Raw genomic sequence first — 23,582 nt, 5'->3', positions numbered from 1 at the left:
TCTGTCTACCATTTTTATGATTGCTTTTGTATTACTGTATATTGTCTGCTACGTAGCAGAAGGGAGTTACAACCTGTTATAATGTGACAAATAAACCTTTCTTACTGTGAAGCTGGCTGCCCTCTAGTGGTGAAAACAGCGCACAATCACATGTTGTTGCTCTTGAGTATGTCCTGACCGCTAGCTGATGGACTATGAAGTAAAAAAAAGGCGTTGTTTTAGTACGATCCATATGGTCAGGTCAAATCTAATCGAAGCTACTAAACTGAACACGAACTTGAAATGTCTACATGCAGATAGCCAGCGGTCATCGCTTTTATACTGAGTGTCCTAAGTTTCTGTGGAACACGGCTGCCAGTCAGGCAAGATGGACACCGCAGAGGAAGGTAGTTGAAACTTGATTGCCCATAATTGTTATTGGTAATTCACTCTAACGATGTCTGTCTCACATTGTAGGTCAGGTTTAACTACTGCCGGTGGCTTTACCGATTCTACATGTTACATCTTAAATTTTGACATGGGTTCACCAGAATTAAAGAAACCGCTAGCGGTAGCTTGCTAGATAACTAGCATTAGCCTACTCCCTTTAGCTTTGTTGTAAATAAAATCAGCAATGTTGGGTTTCTGTTGTTTGCTTTCGTAAACGAAACCTTTTACCACAAGTGGGTTGTGGTGATAGAAGTCTTAGAAGACGTGAATTTCACATTAAAATCATATGTAAGTTAATGTAGCTAATTATCTAGTTAACGTTAGAAGTTCTACGCAGCCGTTATCATAACAATAACGTTACGTACAGTAACGTTATGATAACTAACGTCACGTTTACACACCGTTCAGCACAGCCAGTTAACAATCCCAATTTAAAACGTTACCAAAGACCAAATATGGTTAACAAAACTACCATCTTCAACATACTCGCTAATATTATAATTGTCATCATTGAAGTAATTAGACAAGTAACGTTACCCCCCCAACAGATTTTCTCTATGCGCTATTTATGCTACGGGAATGACTTTAGCTTGGTGTTCAGGTGTTCTGCGGTCACTAACTGTGGTATTCTTGTATTATGAATATAGCTATATTTTTATATATATGAAATCAAAATGTACTCTGGGTATTATGCACTTGCATTCTGGGCTAATTATAGTTATTTTATTTAGGTCATGTTGTGGCACAGGTAATCCAAGGATTACATTTTGACCTACTGTCCTGTTCTATTTACTAAAGACATATTCTCACACTCTCACATGCACACACAAGTTATGAAACTACTGAGAGTGTTAATGTGCTGCAGAAAGGAAGCTCACATGTATTTTTCTTTATTTTTAACAATAGGTATCATAGCAAAGGTGTGCCATGTCAGTTTTGTCTATATAGCACATTTCATACACTGAGGTAATTCAAAGTGCTTTACAGTATGACTGGGCTAAATGGCTACAAATGTTAACACAATAAATAATTTCATTTTATTTGATAGCGATAATTACCACTATAAGTGTAAAATCATTATTTCTTTCAAGTGTAAAGTCAGATTTTTGCTCCTGAGTAAAAGCCAAACAAACCAGATGGTTAATTGTTGTTTTAAACTATTCTTTATGGTTTTCTTTTTTTCCCCAAAAAAATTGCTTGAGTAGAATTAAGTAAAATCCTTTTTTTTCCAGTCCTTTTTCCTCAACAAAATAAATATCTTAATAGAAACATTAAGTGCTAATTAGTTTGTGATTCAAATGAATTAAATCAAACATTTATTGATTTTTTTATTCAGTAAAATTATATTGCAATGCTTATAATTATTGTTTTATTACCCAGCCCTATTTTACAGAATTAAATAATACAGTAACAGTAAAACAATTTACAATTTAAAAAGTGTCTGTCGGTGAAATGGATAGAAATGCAAAGTGCCAAGTTAATTAAATTAAATATATTAGGAGTAGGGTGTCATTGTTTGCGAAGTTATGTTATTGTGTGCCTACTGTTCAGCAGACATCTGTCGGGTATGTCGTTCGGAGGGGACCCAGGATAAGCCGCTCTACCACCCCTGTGTCTGCACGGGCAGCATCAAGTTTATTCATCAGGAATGGTACGTTCAGTGAGTTGTTAGAATTTAAACATGTAACCTTTTCCATTATTTTCTCTTGCCTTTCATTAAATTGTTATCTTTATTGTTAAAGGTAGAATGCTGTCTCTCTACATTTTAATTCGGCTTGCTTTCGCAGATGTTGAATTTGTTTGAATTTTGTTGTTGTGTGAAGTGTATTGCAACATGGGGAAATAATTAATAAGTTAGAGAATGGTAGGGATTATGTCAAAGACATCACTTTACATTCCTGTACCTGAATATAGAAGAATCATGGAAAACGTTGTGTGATATTACTGCTGGATCATAGAGGGAGATTCTCGGATTGCAAGTGTGATGTAAAGTCTCCATAGGATAAAAAGAGTAAACTCCTGAGGTGTCATTTTGTTTTCACAGCTTACTACAGTGGTTGAAACACAGCAGAAAAGAATACTGCGAATTATGCAAACACAGGTTTGCATTTACACCAAGTAAGTTGTTTGTTTTTCGGAACATTAATTATGCATGAATTTTTTGTTAGCTCCTTGACTAAATGCCTAATTATGACCATCTATTCCCTTTATTTGTACTATCCCCATTCTCTCACTTTTTACCTACCTCACGCTCTCTTTCCTCCAGTCTACTCTCCAGACATGCCATCTCGCTTGCCTGTCCAAGACATCTTTGCAGGGCTGGTCACCAGTATTGGAACAGCCATCAGATACTGGTTCCACTATACACTAGTGGCCTTTGCCTGGCTAGGCGTGGTGCCTCTCACAGCATGTAAGTCACATCATTCCCTTGAAAAAACACAATAAATGAAATATAGAAATTTTATCAGCAGCTGTCATATTGTTTCAGCATATCTTATGCATCTCCTCATTTCCAACAAAGTTTAGGAAAAATAATTTTTAGCAGTTGTTTAAATATTAGAAGTTCTGAAACTAGATAAAACAAAAAATCTCAAAATATAATCGTTCAACCCACCTTGCAGCAACGAATGAACCTTTAAGTCACAAATGAGTACTTTTACTTAGGGATTAGGGCTAAGTTGTATCTGTGCTTACTGGCAAACAATAGCTGAAACATTGGCTGAAATGTACACTTGGTTTCACCTGCTAAGAGCTGGTTTGCTTAAAAAAAAAAAACTTGACTCATAACTTTTATTTTAGCATGAAGTGAAATACAATACAAATACAATTGTAGAATTTAGAACATAGTTTGTAATGTTGTTTTAGTTTAACGGTAGTTGTCACACCCAAGAAATGATTGTTGGGGGTTTTCGGTTTGCTTTTTTAACAGGTCGTATCTACAAGTGTTTATTTACCGGCTCTGTGAGCTCTCTCCTTACCCTGCCATTAGATATGCTTTCAACGTAAGTTTGAATTCTCTGGTCTTACACTGTCATGCTTCTTTTATATTGTAGGTCTATGTGTTCTCTATATCTTGTACAAGTGTGGTTATTCACAAAAGCTCCTTCCATCCATCACATCATCTTCTCTTTTCCTTTGTCCTGCTCACTGTAGTGAAGTAATTTGTGAAATTGGTGTAAAACACATCATCTCTCCTCCTCGCAGACAAAACCTGCTTGCAGACTGCCTCCAGGGCTGTTTTGTTGTCACTTGCACACTGTGTGCATTCATCAGCCTGGTGTGGCTTAGAGAGCAGATTGTCCATGGTGGTGCCCCTCAGTGGTTAGAGCAGAATCAACCCCCTCTGGTTCCTCACCAGCCCAACGGCCCTGCACCAGCCAATGAGGTGAGATCAGTTTATGTTGCCAGCTAGCATCTCATAGCTGGACAAATAGTGGCCTAAAAAGGGTATTGGCTTCCACATATATTCTAATGCACTCTGACATAGTTGGCATAAGGCTCATATCTGTAAATAATAAGCCAGCGGAGTTGTGATTCCCTAAAGCATTTTCTTGTCTTTATTTGAATATTTTTTGTCACATAAAGTTTGATTATAATACACATTTTTTGACATGAAACGTGAAAAATGATTAATGCACTTTTAACTTTCTTGCCAGTTTTCTATGTTGGGTCACATTTGTTTTCTGCCTGCACGGTCTTGCCAACACTTCCCCTCAGAGGAAACTTCAGGACAGTTTGCCTCTCTGATAGAGAGTGTGCTTGCCAAGCTAGCCCTGACATTTGTCTGTGTTTACACATAACCAGATAAGTAAATCATTTCTTGCCAGATGATGTCAAATCCTCTGCTGTTGTTATTGGTAATGAGCAGCACAGTTCAGGACTGAAATATCTTAGTTACAAGTGACAAAGCAATTGGTGATGCATTTATTCCCCCGTGTTCTAGGTTTGAGAAATGCAGCTCAACAATTCTCAAGCGAGTATGGTTAATGAACATAGAAGAACTCCAATATTACCTCAATTAATTCTGTTGCTTTAGCAAAAAAAGGTAACGTGTGTCTTTATTATTATTATTCTACAGGTTCCAGGCGGTAACATTGGAGTCAACGCCCAGGCTGCTGCTGACGGCCCAGCAGCCCAGCAGCCTGCGGACGCTGCTCCAGACGGGTTGGCACCTGTCAACCCACACGAGGCTGGCAACCAAGGAGATGAGGCTGAACTTGATGACGAGGAAGGAGATGATGAGGAGGAGGAGGAAGATGAAGAGGACGACGACGACGAAGAAGAAGGCAGGGAAGAGGATGCTGCTGATGGCAATAATGGGGGACAAGGTTAGTGTGTGCATGGGGGGAAAAAAAGATGTTTGATTCACTTAATAGTGGTTTTCAAGCTTTTTACTTAATTATTGTTAAGTGGCCACAGATCTACTGTGGGCTGGAACTGACACAAGTGGTGCAATGGTACACAAAATTCACAATTCAGTATGTACCTCGGTTTTGGGATCACAGTTTGGTGCGTTTATGGCAGGGAAAACCAAAAAAAATTGGAAATAATATTATTGTTATTTATTTGGAAAAATGTAAACATTCAGCATTGGCTCATTGGCCATAATTCTTGCTATTAATGATGATGATAATAATTCCTGAACAGCAGCTTGTGCTCATTTATACAGGAAAAGCACAGTCAACTGGACTGACTGAATGCACATATAAAGGCCCGTGGGAACTATGAGCATTTGCTTAAATTCTCTTTACGACATATCTGCTGTCGGTAAAACTCCTGTAGCATTTGTTATTGCTTTGGCACGGTACAAATATGAAGTGACACACTGGCATTGGTAGCGTTATTTTTGAAAAATAAATGTGTTAACTTAAAACATTTTGCAGCGTTAGGCTCGCTCTACCTTATTTCGCTTTTTTAGACCCTTTATCCATTTCATTTGGTATTTTCCATTCAAACCCCGCTCTTTCTGTCTTGATTTCATTTGTTTATTTCCCGTTTGACTTCTTACTACATGGATGGACAGATCCACTTCAAGGGGTGGGGGGAGGTGTCGACAGTTGATAGAACTTCCTGCGCCTATTGACAGTTTTGGGACTGTGTAAACCCCAATGAGATGGGCTGCTCCAACATCAAGTGGGATGCGGCTGACCCGTCAACATTTTTCCCCACATTGCTGGTGGTGGTCCATCTGGCATTTACCAGAATTGACAGTCTGAGCCTGCATTCGATTGATGGCGTCGTAAATGACGTGACAGTATTTCTGCAGACATAGCAGACTTCAACTGAACAATGTCAATGCACTTATTATTGCCTGTTTGCACTGTAACTAACCAGGAAACCGTAATGCTCCCATACTGTGGATCTAAATGCCTCGAGAGGATCCTTTAGCTCTGATCTTTGATTTGTGTTTGCCATTTGGAGGCAGTGACACTACAGGAGCTTGAGTAACTGGGCTAAGCCAACTAACATACTACAGCAGCTGAAAAACGTTCCAGGTAAAGCTCGTCCCCTAGAATTTCTGTTCTGCATGGGCAAGTAGCAATAATAATAACTAATGTACTATCCCGCAACACAGAAGATGGAACCATGGGTGTTTGTGGATTCGGTCTTGGTTTCAGAACCGTTAGACCCCTAATTGACACTATTCTTTATTGGTAAATTAAGTTATTAAATTATAATATAAAAGTTGAGAAATGATATGTGGTTATGTGGTCATTTTAAATAAATGACATGGACAAATTCTTAAAGAAGGGTTTTTAGGTTGAGTACATGTCAAGCTTTGTATGAAATGGCGTTTTCATTCCTCTATAAAAGAATAAATAGAATTAAACCATGGCAAGGAAAAGGTGGTAATACAGCCACAGAAGCATATTTTCACTGCCCATTGTAGGTGTTCTGTACTGTTTCAGTTGTTCCTGATTGTCCTTTGCAGAAGATTTGAACTGGAACGCCCTGGAGTGGGACCGTGCAGCAGAGGAGCTGACCTGGGAAAGGGTGGGAATCTATTTTTAATCCCTCTGTCTCCTGTTCTATAAAGTGGTGTGCTGTAGCTAGGACACAATGCAGGGTAGCCGTTAATTGGCAGGTGAATGTGGGCTAAAAGCTTCTGTGACAGGAAGTATCCATGCTGTAGTGTACTTAAGCAGGACTCTGGATTCTTGCCACTTACAGGGATGCTGTTTGTAGCTGGCCTGGGTTTGGGGTTATTAAATTCATTTTTGTTGTAATAGTAGCAGCACTTGTAATAAAACAAGTAGTATTACCATGTTCATTTATTTACGTCATCATGACATTACTTTCTGTTTGTGTCCCAGATGCTGGGGCTGGACGGCTCCTTAGTTTTCTTGGTAAGAGCACACACACTCTTTCTACTCTTACACACAGTTTCAAGTGCACCTAACCTTTTGATGCACAAGCTATCCAATCCCCTTCTTATGTGCAACATGGGTCTAAAATTATCCATTTTCTTTTGTTTCTTTGCTATGTGTTTCTTTGCTATATGTTTCAAAATCAGTTTATTTTATCATTTAACATTCCAGGTGTTAAATATCTTGCGTTTTTAGTACTACAAATCATTATTTTCATTTTTCCTTTCTTACTTTTTGAGCAAAAATAGTTTTTGCATTACTACATCCAATTTACACCAATAGCTTGAAAATGGCACCTGTATGCTAGTGTGCTTTTAAAAAAAATCTGTGATTGGACCAAACAATAATACATTTAATATTTGATATGTCACACATACCATACACATATCACTGATAAACACTGTAGTATATATGTAGTGTAACTTTAGTAAACTGTGGTAAATGTGACCGAATTAAAGAACTGATGAAATAAAATAAAATCCCGAATGTACAGCTGAAACCATCTCTGTGCTTACATGTCTCAGAAATGACATGTGCTCCTTGCACACAAGCAGTCCCTGCAGTGCTTTTATGTTGCGTGAAATCACAGGATGTTCTGAGAGGGGAGTTGACTGTTAGAGGTCAAAGGCAATTTTTATTCAAGTTTACATGCTGCTTGTTCAGCTGTTTAATAAACTTTTATTAGACACATTTGGAGAGGATTAGAATTGCTATTTTTATTTTCTATTCTTATCATTTATCATCACTGCTGTCTTTGCACTTGGAACATCCCTATTAAAGATTCATGAAAACAAGGATTCACGCAAAACAACTTAAATTGGGGCAAGCTGTGTGAGCCTCCTACAGCTGCCCAAATAAACACAATTTTTCAAATGATTGAGTCTGACCCAAAACAAACACGGAGAGTGGCACCCCAGAGTAGCCATCTTGGCTAACTGCACAACAGTCTACATGTGGGGCAACATCTGGCGTTTTATCTCTACTAATGCTGCCATTGTAATTTCAGATCATAATGAGTCCATGAACATTTATAACCAGATGCTAGTGTTTATTGCTAATGGGTCACACAATGCAGTTCCACACATAAAATAGCACTTTATGTGTTTTAATTGCTTTTTTCTTACCATATAGAAAGTATTGGTCTTTTCTTTCAGTTGATTTTGAGATGATGGAAAAATGTTGATCAGAGCCATAAATTAATTTGTTGTAAATTAGTTACTCAGTGGGGAACGCTGACATCTAGATTATCCAAGTCTGGCATCAACAGGTCCCACTCTCTGCAGCAGAAGGTTTCCTCCTCAGTGAGCTGTGGAGAGCAGTGACCACAGGTTCATAAGACCACCAGTTTTAAGGCTTTTGTCAACTTTCCGTGGATACGATGCGTACACAGTCTCCATTGCCTTACAGCTAGTAATTGTCATTGACAATTATGTGTCTCTTCTCTAGGAGCATGTGTTCTGGGTGGTGTCTCTCAACACACTCTTTATTCTTGTCTTTGGTAAGTTAAACCTGCAATTTAGTGGTCATGTACTGTACATACATTCATTTCCTTCGAGAATAGCAATTTTTTGGTGTACTTTCTTAAGGAGGTTGTCCATCATAATTCAGTGATATCCATTATGTACAGTCCTGTTCTTATACACTCCACTAAACTACATATTCTAACCTAACTTTTGTATTTCCCTCTAGCTTTTTGCCCATATCATATTGGCCATTTTTCAGTGGTTGGACTGGGCTTTGAAGATTATGTAAGTGCACAACAATGCACGGGGGGTATTTTAAATTCCTTACTATTTGTGTTAATGGAATGTATTTGATGATGATGATGATATATCTGGTTGCAGGTCAAAGCTTCACACTTTGACGGCCTCGTCACCTCCATACTGGGCTACATCCTCCTGGCTGGAGCTCTCATAGTCTGCCATGTATCCTCTACATACAACATTTTTTAAAATTTGTATGAAATGGCCTACATATAGTATGTCTCACACTCGTAGTTGCTTTGGTGTGGTTTCTGCATAGTTATTTAAAATGTCTCTATACAGTATATTCCAAATCAAGGACCATTGTTCCTCCACTGAACATACATCTCGGTAAAAATGTTCGTTGTCTAGTCATACAGGAACCAAAAAATGTCAGGGCAGTGGTCTGTTTTGGCTGAATGTGTCCATGAGAAAAACTAAATTTTTATGCTTAAAATACTGGCTGAATGTTACTTGTATCACATTTTGGTGTCAGTCCTTAACTGTGCCTCCTTTTAGGCATTGGCTTCATTAGTGAAGTTCCAGCGGTCCAGACGCCTCCTGGGCGTCTGCTACATTGTTGTCAAGGTAAATTAGAGATGAAAGATTGGAATGTTTCCAAAAATCTATTTAGTTTTAATCAAACTTGAAAAGCTTTTCAGTTGAAACATTAATTAGATAGATTATGATCACAGGAACAAATTATGAAAACAGAAACTAAATTGCGTTTGTATTTTTATATGTCACAGGTGTCCCTGCTGGTTGTCATGGAGATAGGCTTGTTCCCGCTGATTTGTGGTTGGTGGCTCGACATTTGCTCACTGGTAAGAAGATCAGGCAGAATAAACTCAGTTGATACAATAGCGTACTGGTGTTTAATGACTAATCAGATTGAATGCAATCATGATTATGCAGTGTACACAAATCTGATCTGAAACCAAAATATTACATTTATTGAACTAATTCCTAAAAACTGATTTAGTTTTTTATCATTGTGTTTGAAAAAATAGACAGTTAAGCTTGTTTGTTCATTGCAGGAGATGTTTGATGCAACTCTTAAAGACAGGGAGCAGAGTTTTGACTCAGCCCCTGGTACCACCATGTTCCTCCACTGGTTGGTCGGCATGGTCTACGTCTTCTACTTTGCCTCCTTCATCCTTCTGCTCAGAGAGGTAAGTGCGTCACGTCAGCCAGTCAGAGTCATGTGAGTAAAAACTCTCAATCCACAGCTTTTGAAATGTTCTGCATGTTTTTGTGGTTGCAGGTGCTCCGGCCTGGTGTGCTGTGGTTCCTGAGGAATCTGAACGATCCAGACTTCAACCCAGTCCAAGAGATGATCCACCTGCCCATCTACAGACACCTGCGGAGGTTTATACTCTCTGTGGTCAGTATCCTCCTCCTTGGGTCTTTCATAAACCTAACCCTCAGTGGCATAACGACACCCAGATTTCTGTTTAATGCAAAATACATAGAAATACGCTGTTCTCATATCAGGTGAAATTGTACAGTTTTAGAAGAAAAGAATTCCCATAAAGCAAAATCTCGAATTGTAAAAACCTTTCAATAAGGTGAGACCAATCAGGGTTTTTCCTGGCTCAGAATGGGCGTTTTTGGGGGGTGACTTTGCACGACAATGACTTGCCTAATGACCGAAATCTATACATTTTCTTGTTATTTCTGACCATTTGATAAACAAAATATATATATACATTAAATAGAAAGTATAATGTTAGTATAATAATATATTTACATGTTACACTTTATTTGGATAATCTGCCTACAGATTGTTTATTAGTAGAGATTTAGCTGTTTCACTAATAAAACCATTTTCTGATATTTTGTGGTTAAGGTTTGATTAGTGCCAATGTTTGTATGTTCATTATAATTTCAGATAATAGTTCAGGCTACTATAGCTTACCATTAGTTGGGCCTGCTTTGCCCAGTTGGGCAAAACAGCAGTTTTTGTGGGTTGTTTTCAGTCACTAAATTATTGCGCAAGAGAAATGCTCTACATGGTGGTCAGTCTCTCATTTGTTTATGCAAATTAACTTGTCAGAAATAAAAACTGTGCATACAGAACAACAAGTTCAACATTTCCAAAGTTTGCTGTAGTGCCTCAACATTTTTTAATGACCAGCCTCCTCCAGGCTGTGATTGGTTGGTTAACGAAAAGTGACTTTGACGAGCTACTATACATACGGCTGCATGAACGGAACCAGATCTCCCTGCGGAGATTAGCAGGCAGGAGAGAACGGGTGAGCGTCACGTTGTCCAGAGAACCTGATCTGGAGAGGGCAGAGGAGCGTCCCGGTGCTGGTACGCTAAAAACTAAAATGTAAAGGTGACAGTACCGGTGAATACCGACACACTTCAAGCACAAACCGCTTTTATCTTGTCAGAAATAACAGGAAGTCATTAGCGTGAGCTTGTAAGGGAGCGTTCAGGCGCAGTCAAACCAATGCAGCAGCTGGTTTATTAATCCAGTGCCTGCTGCATGTGTAAATAAACAGCCGCTGTAGATGAGCGGAGAGGCAACTGCTGGAAGTCAAAGACGTATTTAAATTTATTTTCTGCTTGCTAAAAAGTTGTTTGATAAATGGCCATTAAAACACATCGGAGAGGATTTGAAAGGGTTTTGGGTTTTTTTCAATTCTGACCATTTTGGCGCTGGTGATTTTCCTTTGGCGCTCGCTAAAACCTCTTTGAGGGGCGGCAAAAATTTGTCTAAAACCCTGATCAATTAAAGGTTTGTAAGGACGTTGATTGATTGATGTGATTCATCGTCATCTTCATTAAGTAAAGGCCCATGAAAATGGGCGATAGGTAGAGTACCCCGAGTCTAGACGCTGGTGGTGGTGGAGTACAGCCAGCAGATGGAGCCTTTCAGCTGAAACACCTGGATCGTCCTGAGGGAAAAGGGGTTGATGCGGTGGAGGTTGGAGGTTGACAGAAATGCAATGATGTTTGAAGAGCAGCGACTGAGTGGCTTAAGGAACGCAGGTAGAAAGAACATTGGCCTTATATAGTGAAGTCAGAAATGAATGAAAGGGATTTTAACAGCGTGGGAAAGCAGCCCACTGCATATGATAACTTTCTGTATTTCTGTGTGATAGTATAGGGAAACTTAAGATGTTAATTAACAAATGTTTGTGTCTTGTTTTTTTTCTGTGCATGTCTGTATTTCAAGGTGGTGTTTGGCTCCATAGTTCTGCTGATGCTTTGGCTTCCTGTCAGAATCATTAAATTGCTCTTCCCAACCTTCCTTCCCTACAACGTCATGTTGTACAGGTACACACAACAACACTATCATTTCACTTTTCAGTATCTTAAAGCTACAGATGACTATGTCTGTTCTCTATTGAGGCGTAACTAAAACATGAAGCTGCCAGAGAAAATGTTTTGCCGTTTCTAGTTACATTTGTGCAGTACATTATAAATGTGAACTGAGTTTGGTTTATGTCCCGTCTCTGCAGCGATGCCCCGGTCAGTGAGCTGTCATTGGAGCTGCTGTTGCTTCAGGTTGTTCTGCCCGCGTTGTTGGAGCAGGGTCACACTCGCCAGTGGCTCAAACGGCTTGTCCACGCCTGGACCTTCACAGCTGGATACATGCTGTAGGCTGGACACACAAACACAAAGCGAGTTTAGATGTGCAAAGTATGACTTAGAGGCTTTTTAAGATGATCTTCATCTACCATAATTGGTGAAAAGTGTCTCAGTTAAAGGGCCCGGCTAGAAAAAGCTTTTTGTTCTGTGTCATACATTCAAAGTAATAAGACAAAGTAATTACTCACCATCGGCTCACCCACAGGGACCTTCACTCCTACCTACTTGGGGACCATGACGACGATGACAACCAGCCAAACAACAACCCTCCCGGTCGCCACAACAACAACCGGATCCCTGGCCTGGGTGAAGGGCTTCACGCTGCTCATCAGGCCATCCTACAACAGGGCGGTCCTGTGGGCTTCCAGACATACCACCGGCCCATCAACTTCCCGCTCAAGGTGACTTATTAATATCATAAATTAATATATCCTGTCATGGTTGAAGCCTGTGCTGCTATCAAATTTTCCTCCACAATTGATTTTTTTTTGGTTCTTTTGTGTGTGTGTTTGTTTCTTTTTGGTGTTTCAGATCATTCTACTGGTTGCCTTTATGTGTGTGACGCTGTTACTGGCTAGTCTGATCTGCCTTACACTGCCGGGTAAGTTATGGACACATGCAGGAATTCCTCTTTCCTGTTCCTAGCCATTCTTTATACTTCCAGTCTTACCTGCCCTCCTTTTCCTCACTCCTAGTGTGTGCGGGTCGCTGGCTGATGTCTTTCTGGATGGGCAACGCCGTGGTTCATGAGCTGTACACAGCGGCCAGTGGTCTGTACATCTGTTGGCTGTCCATTCGGGCTGCCACTGTGATGCTGTCCTGGATGCCGCAGGGACGGTCCGTCATCATGCTCAAAGTCCAAGAGTGGACATTCATGGTAATATGGACGTCTCTTTAGCCCCTCCCACCAAATGGCAAATAAAGTGCTCTGCTGTAGAGCAAATGCTATTAATGTGTATTTGGATGGTGTGTGGATGTGATGTCTTGGTGAGAACAGATCCTGAAGACCATTCTGGTGGCGGTGATGTTAGCTGGGGTGATTCCTCTGCTGTTGGGTCTGCTGTTTGAGCTGGTCATCGTAGCTCCTCTCAGAGTTCCACTGGACCAGACGCCTCTCTTCTACCCTTGGCAGGTAGGACAGTGGAGTTTGTATGTGTGTGTGATGAAATCAGGGATGGAAATTAACATCCCCCAAATGCGGGTGGATTTTCCGTTTGGTGGCCAAATGTTGGCTGTTCGCCACACTGGCAGCTAAATTATTAAATATTATTAAATATTTGGCATATAAATTCTATTGACGGTAATTAGCAGCAGACCGGTGTTCTTGTTGGTTGTGTGTCGCAGTGTTGTAGTCAAGACCGCCCAAACCGAGACCAAGTCAAGTTCATCGAAGCTGAGACAAGACCAAGACTTTTAGGGGCTGAGACCAAGTTGAGACAAAGACCGAGGGAGGGCGAGACCGAGTCAAGACCAAGACCGTTTCCCCACATTACATGACACAAATTAAAACGTGGAACGAGATCATAGGTAGACCTACTTCTCAAATTGATCTGAAAGATCCACATTCCCATTAAAATACCCACATACAAACGCTAACAGCTGAAATCAACATAAGCATCTTTATTCAAAACTCCTTTTCGATGTTTACCATCGTGGGGAGTGGCGACGTTAATGGTAACAACACATGTTTAATTAGGGTTATTGGGTGCATTTAAAGGAATATGTTTTATATCCAATCAAAGTTAGGATGTTAACAAATAAATCAGACAGTGCAAAAGGAGTTTATTGATATTCCCAAAGTTATGTTCTTGACTGATCTTGAAATAAAACCATGAGACCTCAATGTCCGAGACTGAGACAAGACCGAGTGCAAATGCGGTCGAGTCTGAGATGAGACCAAGACCGGTCTCGCGTACTACAACACTAGTATGTCGCACTTAAATTGGTCACCGATGTAGCAAGGTATCTAAAATCGTGTAACACACGGTTTAGGGACGTTCATTGGTTGTTGTTTATGTTCTTTTCATGCTAATTGTGTTTTATTGGCGTAGAGTTGTAAGGGGTGGGCGTTAGGGGACAGGCAACAAGATTCGTGAGGGGAGAGTGAGTGTAGCCGCTTTTATACGGAGATCAGAGCGCAAACAATATCCGCATTTATGTGTTATGTGTGAAAAGGCTTTTATCCTGCAATCATGTGAGCTTTCACATAGCAGCCCGACTTTACAGGAACCAGCATGTTGGCTGTGGCTTTTCACAAACAGATCGTTTCTTTCTGTCTCAACTTTCCCTGCTCACAGGCGGATAAAATCTGCTCCATACCTTTCATAAAGTGCAGCAAGCCGGGAGATTGGCACAATACCCCCCTGAAATAAGGCAGCGTGAAAGCTGCTAGTGTTTGGAGCTAACTACAAAATTAGTTGTACTAGGAGGTTATTAGGTTTTTTTAGCTTTTAGCTGTGTAACTGGCGGTCCAGTCAGTGTCTGACACACTGTCAGATCTTCTAATGGTCCTGCTGTCTGCCCCAGAGATCAAGGAGAATCTGTAGGCTGTATATAAAAAATATGATCCCACAAAAGCTGTGATGCTGTGGGACCAGGACTCTGTCAGAACCAGGAGGCCAGAAGAGGCTGATTGTAGAAAGTGAGCAGTCTGAGAAGGAGGTTTAAGTTGAATGATTAATAAGCATCTTGTAAGTTTATAAAACAATTTATTGTTATTTTTAAGTACATTTAATAGCAATAATATAATTTTGCTTCAAATTTCACTCTGGCCTCTTCTTTAAGCTTGTATTTGACATAATACATTATTATCTCAATTAAAAGGACAGAAACAAATGTATATCTGACACAAAAGGCAATTTATTATTTTGTAAAGAAATATGTTTGGCTATTGGATTTTTTTATCTACCAGCCACCTTGGCAGGTGAGCCAAAAAAATAATTTCCACCCCTGGATGAAATCATACACACCACTTGATTGTATCCATCTGAGAAATCATGGATTATTTATTAGCAGCTGTCAGAAGGGATTATGACGTGCGCACACGTGTGTTGCGCACATCCTTTCAGTATTAATGAAGTTATAATAACAAACATCTTTCTGTTTCTATTTCTAGTAAAAAAAAAAAAAAAAACAGTTTTGGTATGTATGCCAAAACTTGTATCTGAGGGAACTAGTATTGAAACATTTCAAACAATACCAGCCAGCATTCAGTGTCCTGCTGAAAGACACACAAACTGGTTTTGCAGGCACTTAATGCTGAGCAGATGCTAAGATTTTGAGACAGATCCTATTGTGTCTTTGTTGTAAAATGGTCGTTGTTTGTTTCTGTGTGTGGCAGGACTGGGCTTTGGGCGTGCTCCATGCTAAAATCATTGCTGCCATCACACTGATGGGCCCTCAGTGGTGGCTCAAAACTGTTATCGAGCAGGTCAGTCTCACATTCTTCTAACTTCATTAAAGTGAAATCATTTTCATTTAAATACATTGTGAAGATGACTAAATATGTCTTTGTCTGATCCTAAAATACATATTTTCCATTTTCAGTTGTTTCTGTTCTGCTCTATAAAAGCATATTCTAAGAACTAATTAATTAAGTAATTATTTATTATTGTTATTTATTATATCTTCTGGAATTAAGTATTAAAAAAATCTTCTCTTTCTCCCCTGTAGGTGTATGCTAACGGTATCAGAAACATTGACCTCCATTTCATTGTGCGAGGGCTGGCTGCCCCTGTGATCTGCGCCCTGCTGCTGTCTCTCTGCGTGCCCTACACCATCTCTAAAGGCATTACACCACTTCTGGGTGAGTCTCTATGTGTGATCACGTGTCTGGGTTGAGCATGGATTTTCTGGTCCCTTCATGCATTAGCTGGAATGGAGGTAAAGAGAACAGATTTTTGCTTCCTTCATCTCTCTCTCTTTTTCTCTAACGTCTCTCTCGCCGCTTCAGTTTTCTCCTCCATCACCAGTTTTCCGCGAGTGACCTAATGAGGAACAATGCCTCTCAGTTTGTATTTTGACACACTTAATTTACTTAACAACTTCAAAATTATCACTAGCACTTATTCATTGACATTGATCAATGTGCACTGTCCCTCAAAGTAAATAAATAAACAAATGGCACAGAATGGGATTTGTTTGCAAATAATACACATCTGCATTCCAGTTGTACTATTTCAATTACATATTTGCAAAAAGGACACATTGTCTCTTATTGAAAACTGTAAAGTTTTTATTCCTCTGTGCCGGCAACTGTGGCCGGAGGCATTATGGAGGCATTTTCGGGTTCGGGCATTACGTCCTTCCTATTCTCTTTATGGAGATATCTCAGGAACACCTGGAAGGAATTTCTTAAATTTGGCACAAATGTCCACTTGGACACAAGGATTAACTGATTAGGATTTGGTTGTCAGAGGCCCCAAAAAATGTTAGATGAAGCGATGACATTTTAAGTGTTACATCATAATGTTTGTAAATGCAAAATCGCAGGAATTCCTTGAGGGAATTTCTTTAAATTTGGCTCAAACATCCACTTGGACTCGAGGATGAACTGATGAACCAATGTAATAGCTCAGCCAGAAAGTTCCATTAGCCGTCGCTTTGTTCATAAAGTACTCCTTTCTGTTATTATGGTTATTAACATTGATTTTAACTCAACAGCGTGAGAGTTCACATTCACAAACGGATATGCACATTATACCATTAACCAAAAACATAAACACGTTCAATGAACGCCTCTCTTTAAGCAGTGTTTTGACACACTGCCTGTCTGCGGCGTCAAAATTTTTATATAATTTGTGAAAGACTGCGACCGGTACGTTTTCCACCCACGTAATTGTTGTATGTTGACTGACAATGCATTTGCATTTACACTTGTGTTCATTGTGGTCACAATGCGTCCCTGACCACCTCCAGAGGTCATTTGGCCAAAAAGATCATAATCTGTCCTCTGTGCGTTGGTGAATGCACACAGCTACGGGGCTGAAATTCTAGTTTAACTGGTTGTTTTAAGTTGCAGCAGGCAGTGATTTATAGAAATACATTTTTGAAATGCTACAGTACATGTATCTAATTTAAAAACCATGCATTTTCAAGACAAAAGAAATAATAATATTTAATAATGAATTACTGTAAAATTGCCCAAATTAGTAGTACATTTTGCTTAACTTCACAGTAATAAAACTGATAACCCAACAAGTGGATGAGTGAGAAAGCTCAACTAAAAGGAAACTTAACTTAATTTGGTCTTGTTTTTGTTTTGAGTACTGACTAAATTAGAAATTGTCGCAGATAAAGTTCAGGCACAGAGTTAGCAGACACAGCACAGGCAGATCCTTACTAATTTGGACACAGGACTCATTTGAGAAGTGTTTTTAATGCAAAGCCTACCCAAGGCACCAATTTTAGTATAGACAAGTGTTTTTGATGTTGCCTTGCAGCCTTTGCATTTAAACAACTAGTCAATAAAGTATTCCCTTGCCTTGTGGTAATCAGGGTTTTAGCCATTGCGCAAGTCAAGGTGAAATTGATTGTTTTTTTTAATTTACTCTGTTCGTTCAACTATAAGTCCATCAGGTTCTAGAGATTAGACATCACAGACATGCAGATTCTGTTCCATTGTTTATTCTGCCTTCTCCTTCTTTCCTCCACCTCAATCTCAAATTTTATAGGTGTGCAGCCAGAGATGCAGATGCTGGTGGAGAGGAGGATCTATCCCTTCTTGCTGATGATGGTCACACTGTTGGCCATCCTGTCCTTCCAGATTCGACAGTTTAAGCGCCTCTATGAACACATCAAGAACGACAAGTCAGTACACCCCAACAATCTTAATATATATAATTATAGATCACCGATCTGTCTCGTCGCGGACTCTAAGTAGCCTTTTCTCTTTTGGGACTGCAGGGCCAAACAGTGATAGTGGTCTAACTGGCTTTCAAATTGGAGCTCATCTCTCCTGTCTGTCCAACATTTGGTGCCAAAACTATAGCATGTTTTGTTTAGCTAACTCAGCCAACACTGATGTGCCTTTTAGTGAAGCTGAATGTCTGTCCCCAAAGGACTGCCATGTGATTAGTTCTAAGTATAGTTGTTTTGTGCACCAAAGTATTTTCACCTGAAACTCTGCTGTCTGAGACTCCTCAGGTCTGATAGCTGTGAGAGGGATTAGCTTAGTTTTGAGAATTACAAATGTCTGTTGGGCCAACAGGACAACTATCTTATCAACAACCGTTTACTGGGCCATTCTGTTTAAAAGTTAAATGACGTTGCAAGGGAACATGTCTCTAACCTCTCGAGTATGTTAATAGAAGTCGGAGTGTAGTATGTTTTCACATACTAGGAATTTGTCTAAAAGCACCTTTCGTTAGCTCTGCTCTGTACTATCACTTGCATAGTGGCTTGCTTGTAATATTTGCCAGCATCCAATAAGTGACGAGTGCTAGCCCGTTACAGCATAGTAGGGCAGGAAAAAATAATAACGCGAGTCAGCCGGAGCAAACGAGAGATGGATGACGATAAGACGGCACTGTGACTGAGAGGAGGCGGGGCTATGTGAGCGATGTATCCTATTGACAGTTACATTTACATTACATTTACTCATTTGGCAGACGCTTATATCCAAAGCGACTTACATTTGAGGAACATACAGTCATTAACAGAGCATAAAATACAGTATATCAGTTTTTCATTTTCTTACTGAGGAAATGTTCCTATCACAGCAATTGTTTACATAGTTTTCTCACCCAGGTCTAGTGGGCAGGCTTCATGTTGACAAGAAGGGAGAACGATCTCTGGCCATTTTTATGCTAGGCAACAAAAAGATCCAAAGAGCACATTGTTTTCTGTGAGCAACTTCAAATTCAATGCAAGGAAGGAGAATACATTGTAAAGAGCATCTTGCATTAAGACTGATCTGATAATAAAAAGAATAGTGATCAGTAGAATCTCAAAAGAAATGTTCAACCTTACAACCAGCAAAGAAATTTGTGTATTTTAGTTAATAATTTTGAATTTATACATGATGATGATTGGTAAGCAACTCTCTCTTAACTGTTTCTCCTCCAGATACCTGGTTGGACAGCGACTGGTAAACTATGAGCGTAAGACAGGCAGGAGCACGTCCAGCTCCTCATACAGCACCTCCTCATAGACCTGACGCTGCTGCTGTGGGATCAGTGGAGCTGACTCACTCTGCTCAGCACTGAGAGCTTTCATCAGCTCCTGTGGTGAAACCTTAATATTTTTTCTGTGCTTGGCTGTCAAATGTCAACTTCAAACACAGCCTGTAAACTTTTGACTGCAGTCCAGTCCTCTTATTCACCAACACCTACTGCTGTCTGAGGTTGAGAGGCAAAGACGTTGAAGAGCGAAGACAAAATAGTCTTAAAACTCTTCACGGAAAATTTTAATTTCTGAACGAGGTTGTTAATCAACCTGCTAAAACAGTCAGAATGAGTTACAGTCTGTCCATCCTGTTTAATGTGTCTGTTTCTGTCTTCAACACAGCTGACATTTTCAGTTGTCGTTACATAATTTTTAAAAAGGTTTAAGTTGAAATCAGGTCAGTTGAGCTTTTACCTCAGATTGTACTTCCCTTTATATCTTTGTAAAATCATGTCTAGTTCACACTGAGTGTCTCTTAATGTGACGTTTTCACATTTCAGAGCTACGGAGGAGATATTTGGACTATAACAGGAATAACAGCCTCTATGGTCCTGTTCCAATTGTTGGTTCATCTCAAATGACACCTTCATCACATTGAGGTTGTCAGTGATGAGGAGGGGAATACGTGATGTAGCAATGTGATTTTTTTTGTTGTTTTTTTTTTAATTTTACTTTTATTTTTTTAGATGTTTTTGTTAGACGGGTTTTCATTGATTTGTTTTTAGTTAATTTCTGGAGTGAGTTGTTAGAACCTCCGAGGATTATTCTGAAGTAAAGCTGTAGAAAAAGAAAGAAAAGAGAAGAAAATGACATTTTACACAATCTGGACACAGCCCAGGATTTTTTAAATGTTCCCTCATGAATGTCTTTGGTTTGTAGTATCTTCTTGAGCAAATCCACCTTAAGCAGAAGAGAGGTCATTAACATGAAGGAATAAAAAGTCATACAAAAAGAGAGGTTTGAACTAAGCATGTTTAAACTGGAAAAACAGCCTCAGAACATTTCAGAATGTGCCTGTGTTACACCTTTTGGACCGACACTAATTTTATTGAAATATGTATTCTTACAGAATAAAAAATAATAATTTAAGCTAGCTGGCCCTTAGTGGCTTATAGTGGTGCTAATCAGCTGTTCAGACTCCAGTCTGCATTCTGTTAATGGTTTGGAGACACTAAACAACTGTATAAACAACAAATAAATGGAATCTTGTTGAGTTAACTCATCTCAGTTAGGCCACAGTAGCACTAGTACAGTAATGGAGTACAAACTACTAATGCATGAAGTTGGTTGTTGGCAACAGGCTGCCACATTTGTCTCTTACGTTTTTTAACTTACAAAAACTAAAAAAGGTTTTCCTTTTTCTGTACTGACATCAATTGACATCTCATCTTGTAATCAATTTAAGTCAGCATAACCAGATGTTTCTCAAACCCATATTTGTCCACTGGTGCAGATATGAAACATACATACATTTACAAAAGATGGGCAGTTTAATATATGTGCTACATATATGCTACAGGGTCTTTCTGTTTACACAGTTCATTGCTTCTGATTGGATGAAGATATATTTTCTTTCTAGCAATCAGTTTTCACATTACTTAATAAGTCTTTACTAGCTAAAACATTCCTTAAGTTTTAATGGTGCAGTCTAATTTTTGGAAATTGTCTGAAACTAGCTAATTTTTACAAAACACTTATGATGACTTTACACACAAACTTTTTTCCACATGCTACACCACTCGGATATTTACCAGCCTGAAGGAAATCGATGGAAAAACAACTGATAAACTGGCAGACCCTTAGCAGCTTACGTGATTCTGAAAGCTAATGTCAAACTAAAGAACGACGACGGGAGGCCATAAAAACCTGCAAACAAAATGCATAGGAACGAGTAAATAAATAATTCAAACTTTTTTAAAATCACTTTGTTTTAAACAAGCTACTGTCAGATACTAAATGGATTTTTATTAATTTTGGGCTGTATTGTGCTGAAGATTTAAAAAAGGAAAAGTCAAAACAGCAGGGGCTGAGATAATTTTGACTATTCTGACAAAGGTCCCGAAATACTGGTTCCTACATTTACCTTAATAGAACTGGATAGCGTCACATCATAAGACCCTGGTAAATATTCCTGTCTTTCAAATTTAACAAAACATCCACACCTCCAGTTTGTAATGCGGACTGATAACCCCGATGACATCACTCTGACATCGACTGGGGTTAACCTCAGATTCGACAAAGCTGCACCAGAGCCACAGAAAACATTCAACAAGTGTGAGCTTTATTTGTAAAATGAAAAAAACACAAAATGGAGAGAATGAAAGAGGAAAAAATAGATTTTCTTAAAAACCAAAATGACATTGCATTACATGTATGCTGAGTTGACGTAAATGGAAAAATAATATGTACTCAGACTGTTTGACACCTTTCCCACATGGGTCACATCAGTGTCGTTTCTCTCCTGTGTGGATCCAGAACACACTTAAGACTCCTGTGTCAGTTCATATGTTTTCAGGTTAACTAACCAGCAGAAACATTTCCGCGATCAGATCTGTTTGTGTTTGTGTCTGTGAGGACAGAAGCAGGAGCTGATGGCTGCTGTCTGTGTTTGTCTTCTTGTCCAACCAGATGCTCCCTCTGTGTGTCAACTCGTTGGTGTGATTACATTATAAAATTCCCCCTCTGATGCGCTGTGTGTTGTTCAGAGGAAACAAAGTCTTTTTACCTTTCATTACTACAACACCTCTGGGATATATTTACAGCAGTTTAACAGTCAAAAGATCATAGGTCATCAGTTATCCAGGCTTTCAGATGTAGAGGGTTTGATTGTCAGCATTACTGTGTAGGGCATGAAAGCAATTGCACCAGTGTTCACCTGAACTGTTGTTGTGGTTTAGTCGGAGGACAGTCAGTTGAAGAGAGACAGGGTCTTCTGAAGGTGAAAGGGTCTTGTTGTGTTGAGGTGGTACTGACGAAGCTGCTCTGAAAAGCTGATAGCTTGACAGTGGTTTGTTTTATCTTCTCTCATCTCTCTCTTAACGGCTCAGACCAGTTTCCACTCAGTTATTTTAACGTGAGACTACGTGACTCTTGAAAGAACTAACTAACACTAACAATCTTCTCCTTAGAAAAGAAAAGTTGAATTCAAAAGCAGTTAAACAAACTGTAGCCTAATAAAATTTCAGCATGTAGTTTAGCAGCAACAGCCTTACGTGGCCTAGAGTGATCTGTTTTTAATGTAATAATAAAATTGTAAAAAATAACCATTTCATTGCTTTACAATGGGTTACATACTACTGTTTCATTTTCTTGAGTCTATCACTTTTGTTTTAAGGTCCACTCACACTCTTTGCATGGGGATGTGAAGTCAGTGTCTAGATGTTGTACTCCCAGTGTTTACTTGTGTGACCACGTTGGTCTCCTCTCCTGCACCACCCTTGAGAAAAATGCAATGAAATTTACTTCCTTCATGTTTAAAAGCAAGTTTCCCAGACCCACTACAGAACAAACACCAATTACAATTACATACAATGACTTCTGTCAGTCCCAACCATTCTTTAAAAACTGTTCCTCATTGCCAATGAAAACTGAATCCAATTCTCTGATATGTTCCTGAGATATTCGAGTTTTTAAGATCATGTTCTTTTTGTTTTGGGGACTATAATGGTGGAGAATTTTCGTTTGTTTGTTTTAATGTTGCACTTTATACCACAGTTTGCAATCATTTCAGAATCCATTTTAACATAACAGGGTTTGTATGTTCTTATTTCCCTCCCACTGAGACTGAAATATGTCAGTATTTCACTGTGGCGACTGCACAGTGGGTTTTACTTTAAAAAAGAAGTAAGATTTAAGTTGTGTGTATGATTTTGACACTGCATTTGTGTGAGAAATGTTTCATTAGTAGTTTGGTAAACTGGTTTTCTATTGATATGGATTGTGAATAACATTAAGTGACAGTTGTAGTGCTGCTGTGTGGAAAGCTTTCAATATACATATGAAACTGTAAAGTGACCTTTTAGTGTCTTTTTGAACTGAGCTGGACACTTAAAATTTTGGTCTTGAATTTCAATTTCTAGAAGCAAATCATTTCTATTTTTATATGTGCAAAGAAGACAGTGGCATGTACTGTAACAAACGTATAAACTTTAAGGTCTATTCATTTTTGGTTCAGTAATATGAAACAATAATAAATAGTTGTGATTTCTCAGAGTGTGCGGTTTCTTCTGCGAACTGCAGACAATATGATCCAACAAATGTTACTCATGTTTGTTTA

The 23,582-nt window shown here is 39.1% G+C and overlaps 1 protein-coding gene across 2 annotated transcripts; it reads left to right on the top strand.

The window, feature by feature from the left end:
- Positions 1–128: 128 nt before the first annotated feature.
- On the top strand, positions 129–23,516 carry LOC119902535 (E3 ubiquitin-protein ligase MARCHF6-like). 2 transcript variants are annotated; one of them, XM_038718794.1, is made up of 26 exons: positions 129–386; positions 1,984–2,080; positions 2,474–2,547; positions 2,696–2,839; positions 3,359–3,431; positions 3,634–3,814; positions 4,508–4,757; positions 6,362–6,423; positions 6,744–6,776; positions 8,244–8,295; positions 8,487–8,545; positions 8,642–8,722; positions 9,059–9,127; positions 9,289–9,363; positions 9,577–9,711; positions 9,804–9,923; positions 11,727–11,827; positions 12,013–12,150; positions 12,348–12,543; positions 12,674–12,743; positions 12,838–13,019; positions 13,140–13,274; positions 15,483–15,572; positions 15,815–15,947; positions 17,815–17,950; positions 19,208–23,516. In XM_038718794.1, the coding sequence occupies exons 1-26, from the start codon at positions 368–370 to the stop codon at positions 19,290–19,292; spliced, it is 2,790 nt and encodes a 929-aa protein (XP_038574722.1). In that variant the 5' UTR covers positions 129–367; the 3' UTR covers positions 19,293–23,516. The 2 variants fall into 2 exon arrangements, with proteins under 2 accessions (XP_038574722.1, XP_038574721.1); XM_038718793.1 differs by having other exon boundaries at positions 1,981–2,080.
- The last annotated feature ends 66 nt before the right edge of the window (positions 23,517–23,582 follow it).

Source organism: Micropterus salmoides, unplaced genomic scaffold (genome assembly GCF_014851395.1).
Source record: "Micropterus salmoides isolate LMB-PRFRI ecotype aquatic unplaced genomic scaffold, ASM1485139v1 Ms_hic_scaffold_14, whole genome shotgun sequence".
In the NCBI taxonomy this organism is placed as follows: Eukaryota; Metazoa; Chordata; class Actinopteri; order Centrarchiformes; family Centrarchidae; genus Micropterus; species Micropterus salmoides.
The sequence above is the reverse complement of the archived record's forward strand: the minus strand, read 5'-3'. Positions and strand labels throughout refer to the sequence as shown.

What these genes read in the sequence shown, in the direction of transcription:
- LOC119902535 (XM_038718793.1), top strand. An exon ending in CTCTCTTCTACCCTTGGCAG is followed by an intron (nt 13,275 to 15,482) that starts GTAGGACAGTGG and finishes TGTGTGTGGCAG; the next exon opens with GACTGGGCTTTGGGCGTGCT. An exon ending in GAACACATCAAGAACGACAA is followed by an intron (nt 17,951 to 19,207) that starts GTCAGTACACCC and finishes TTTCTCCTCCAG; the next exon opens with ATACCTGGTTGGACAGCGAC.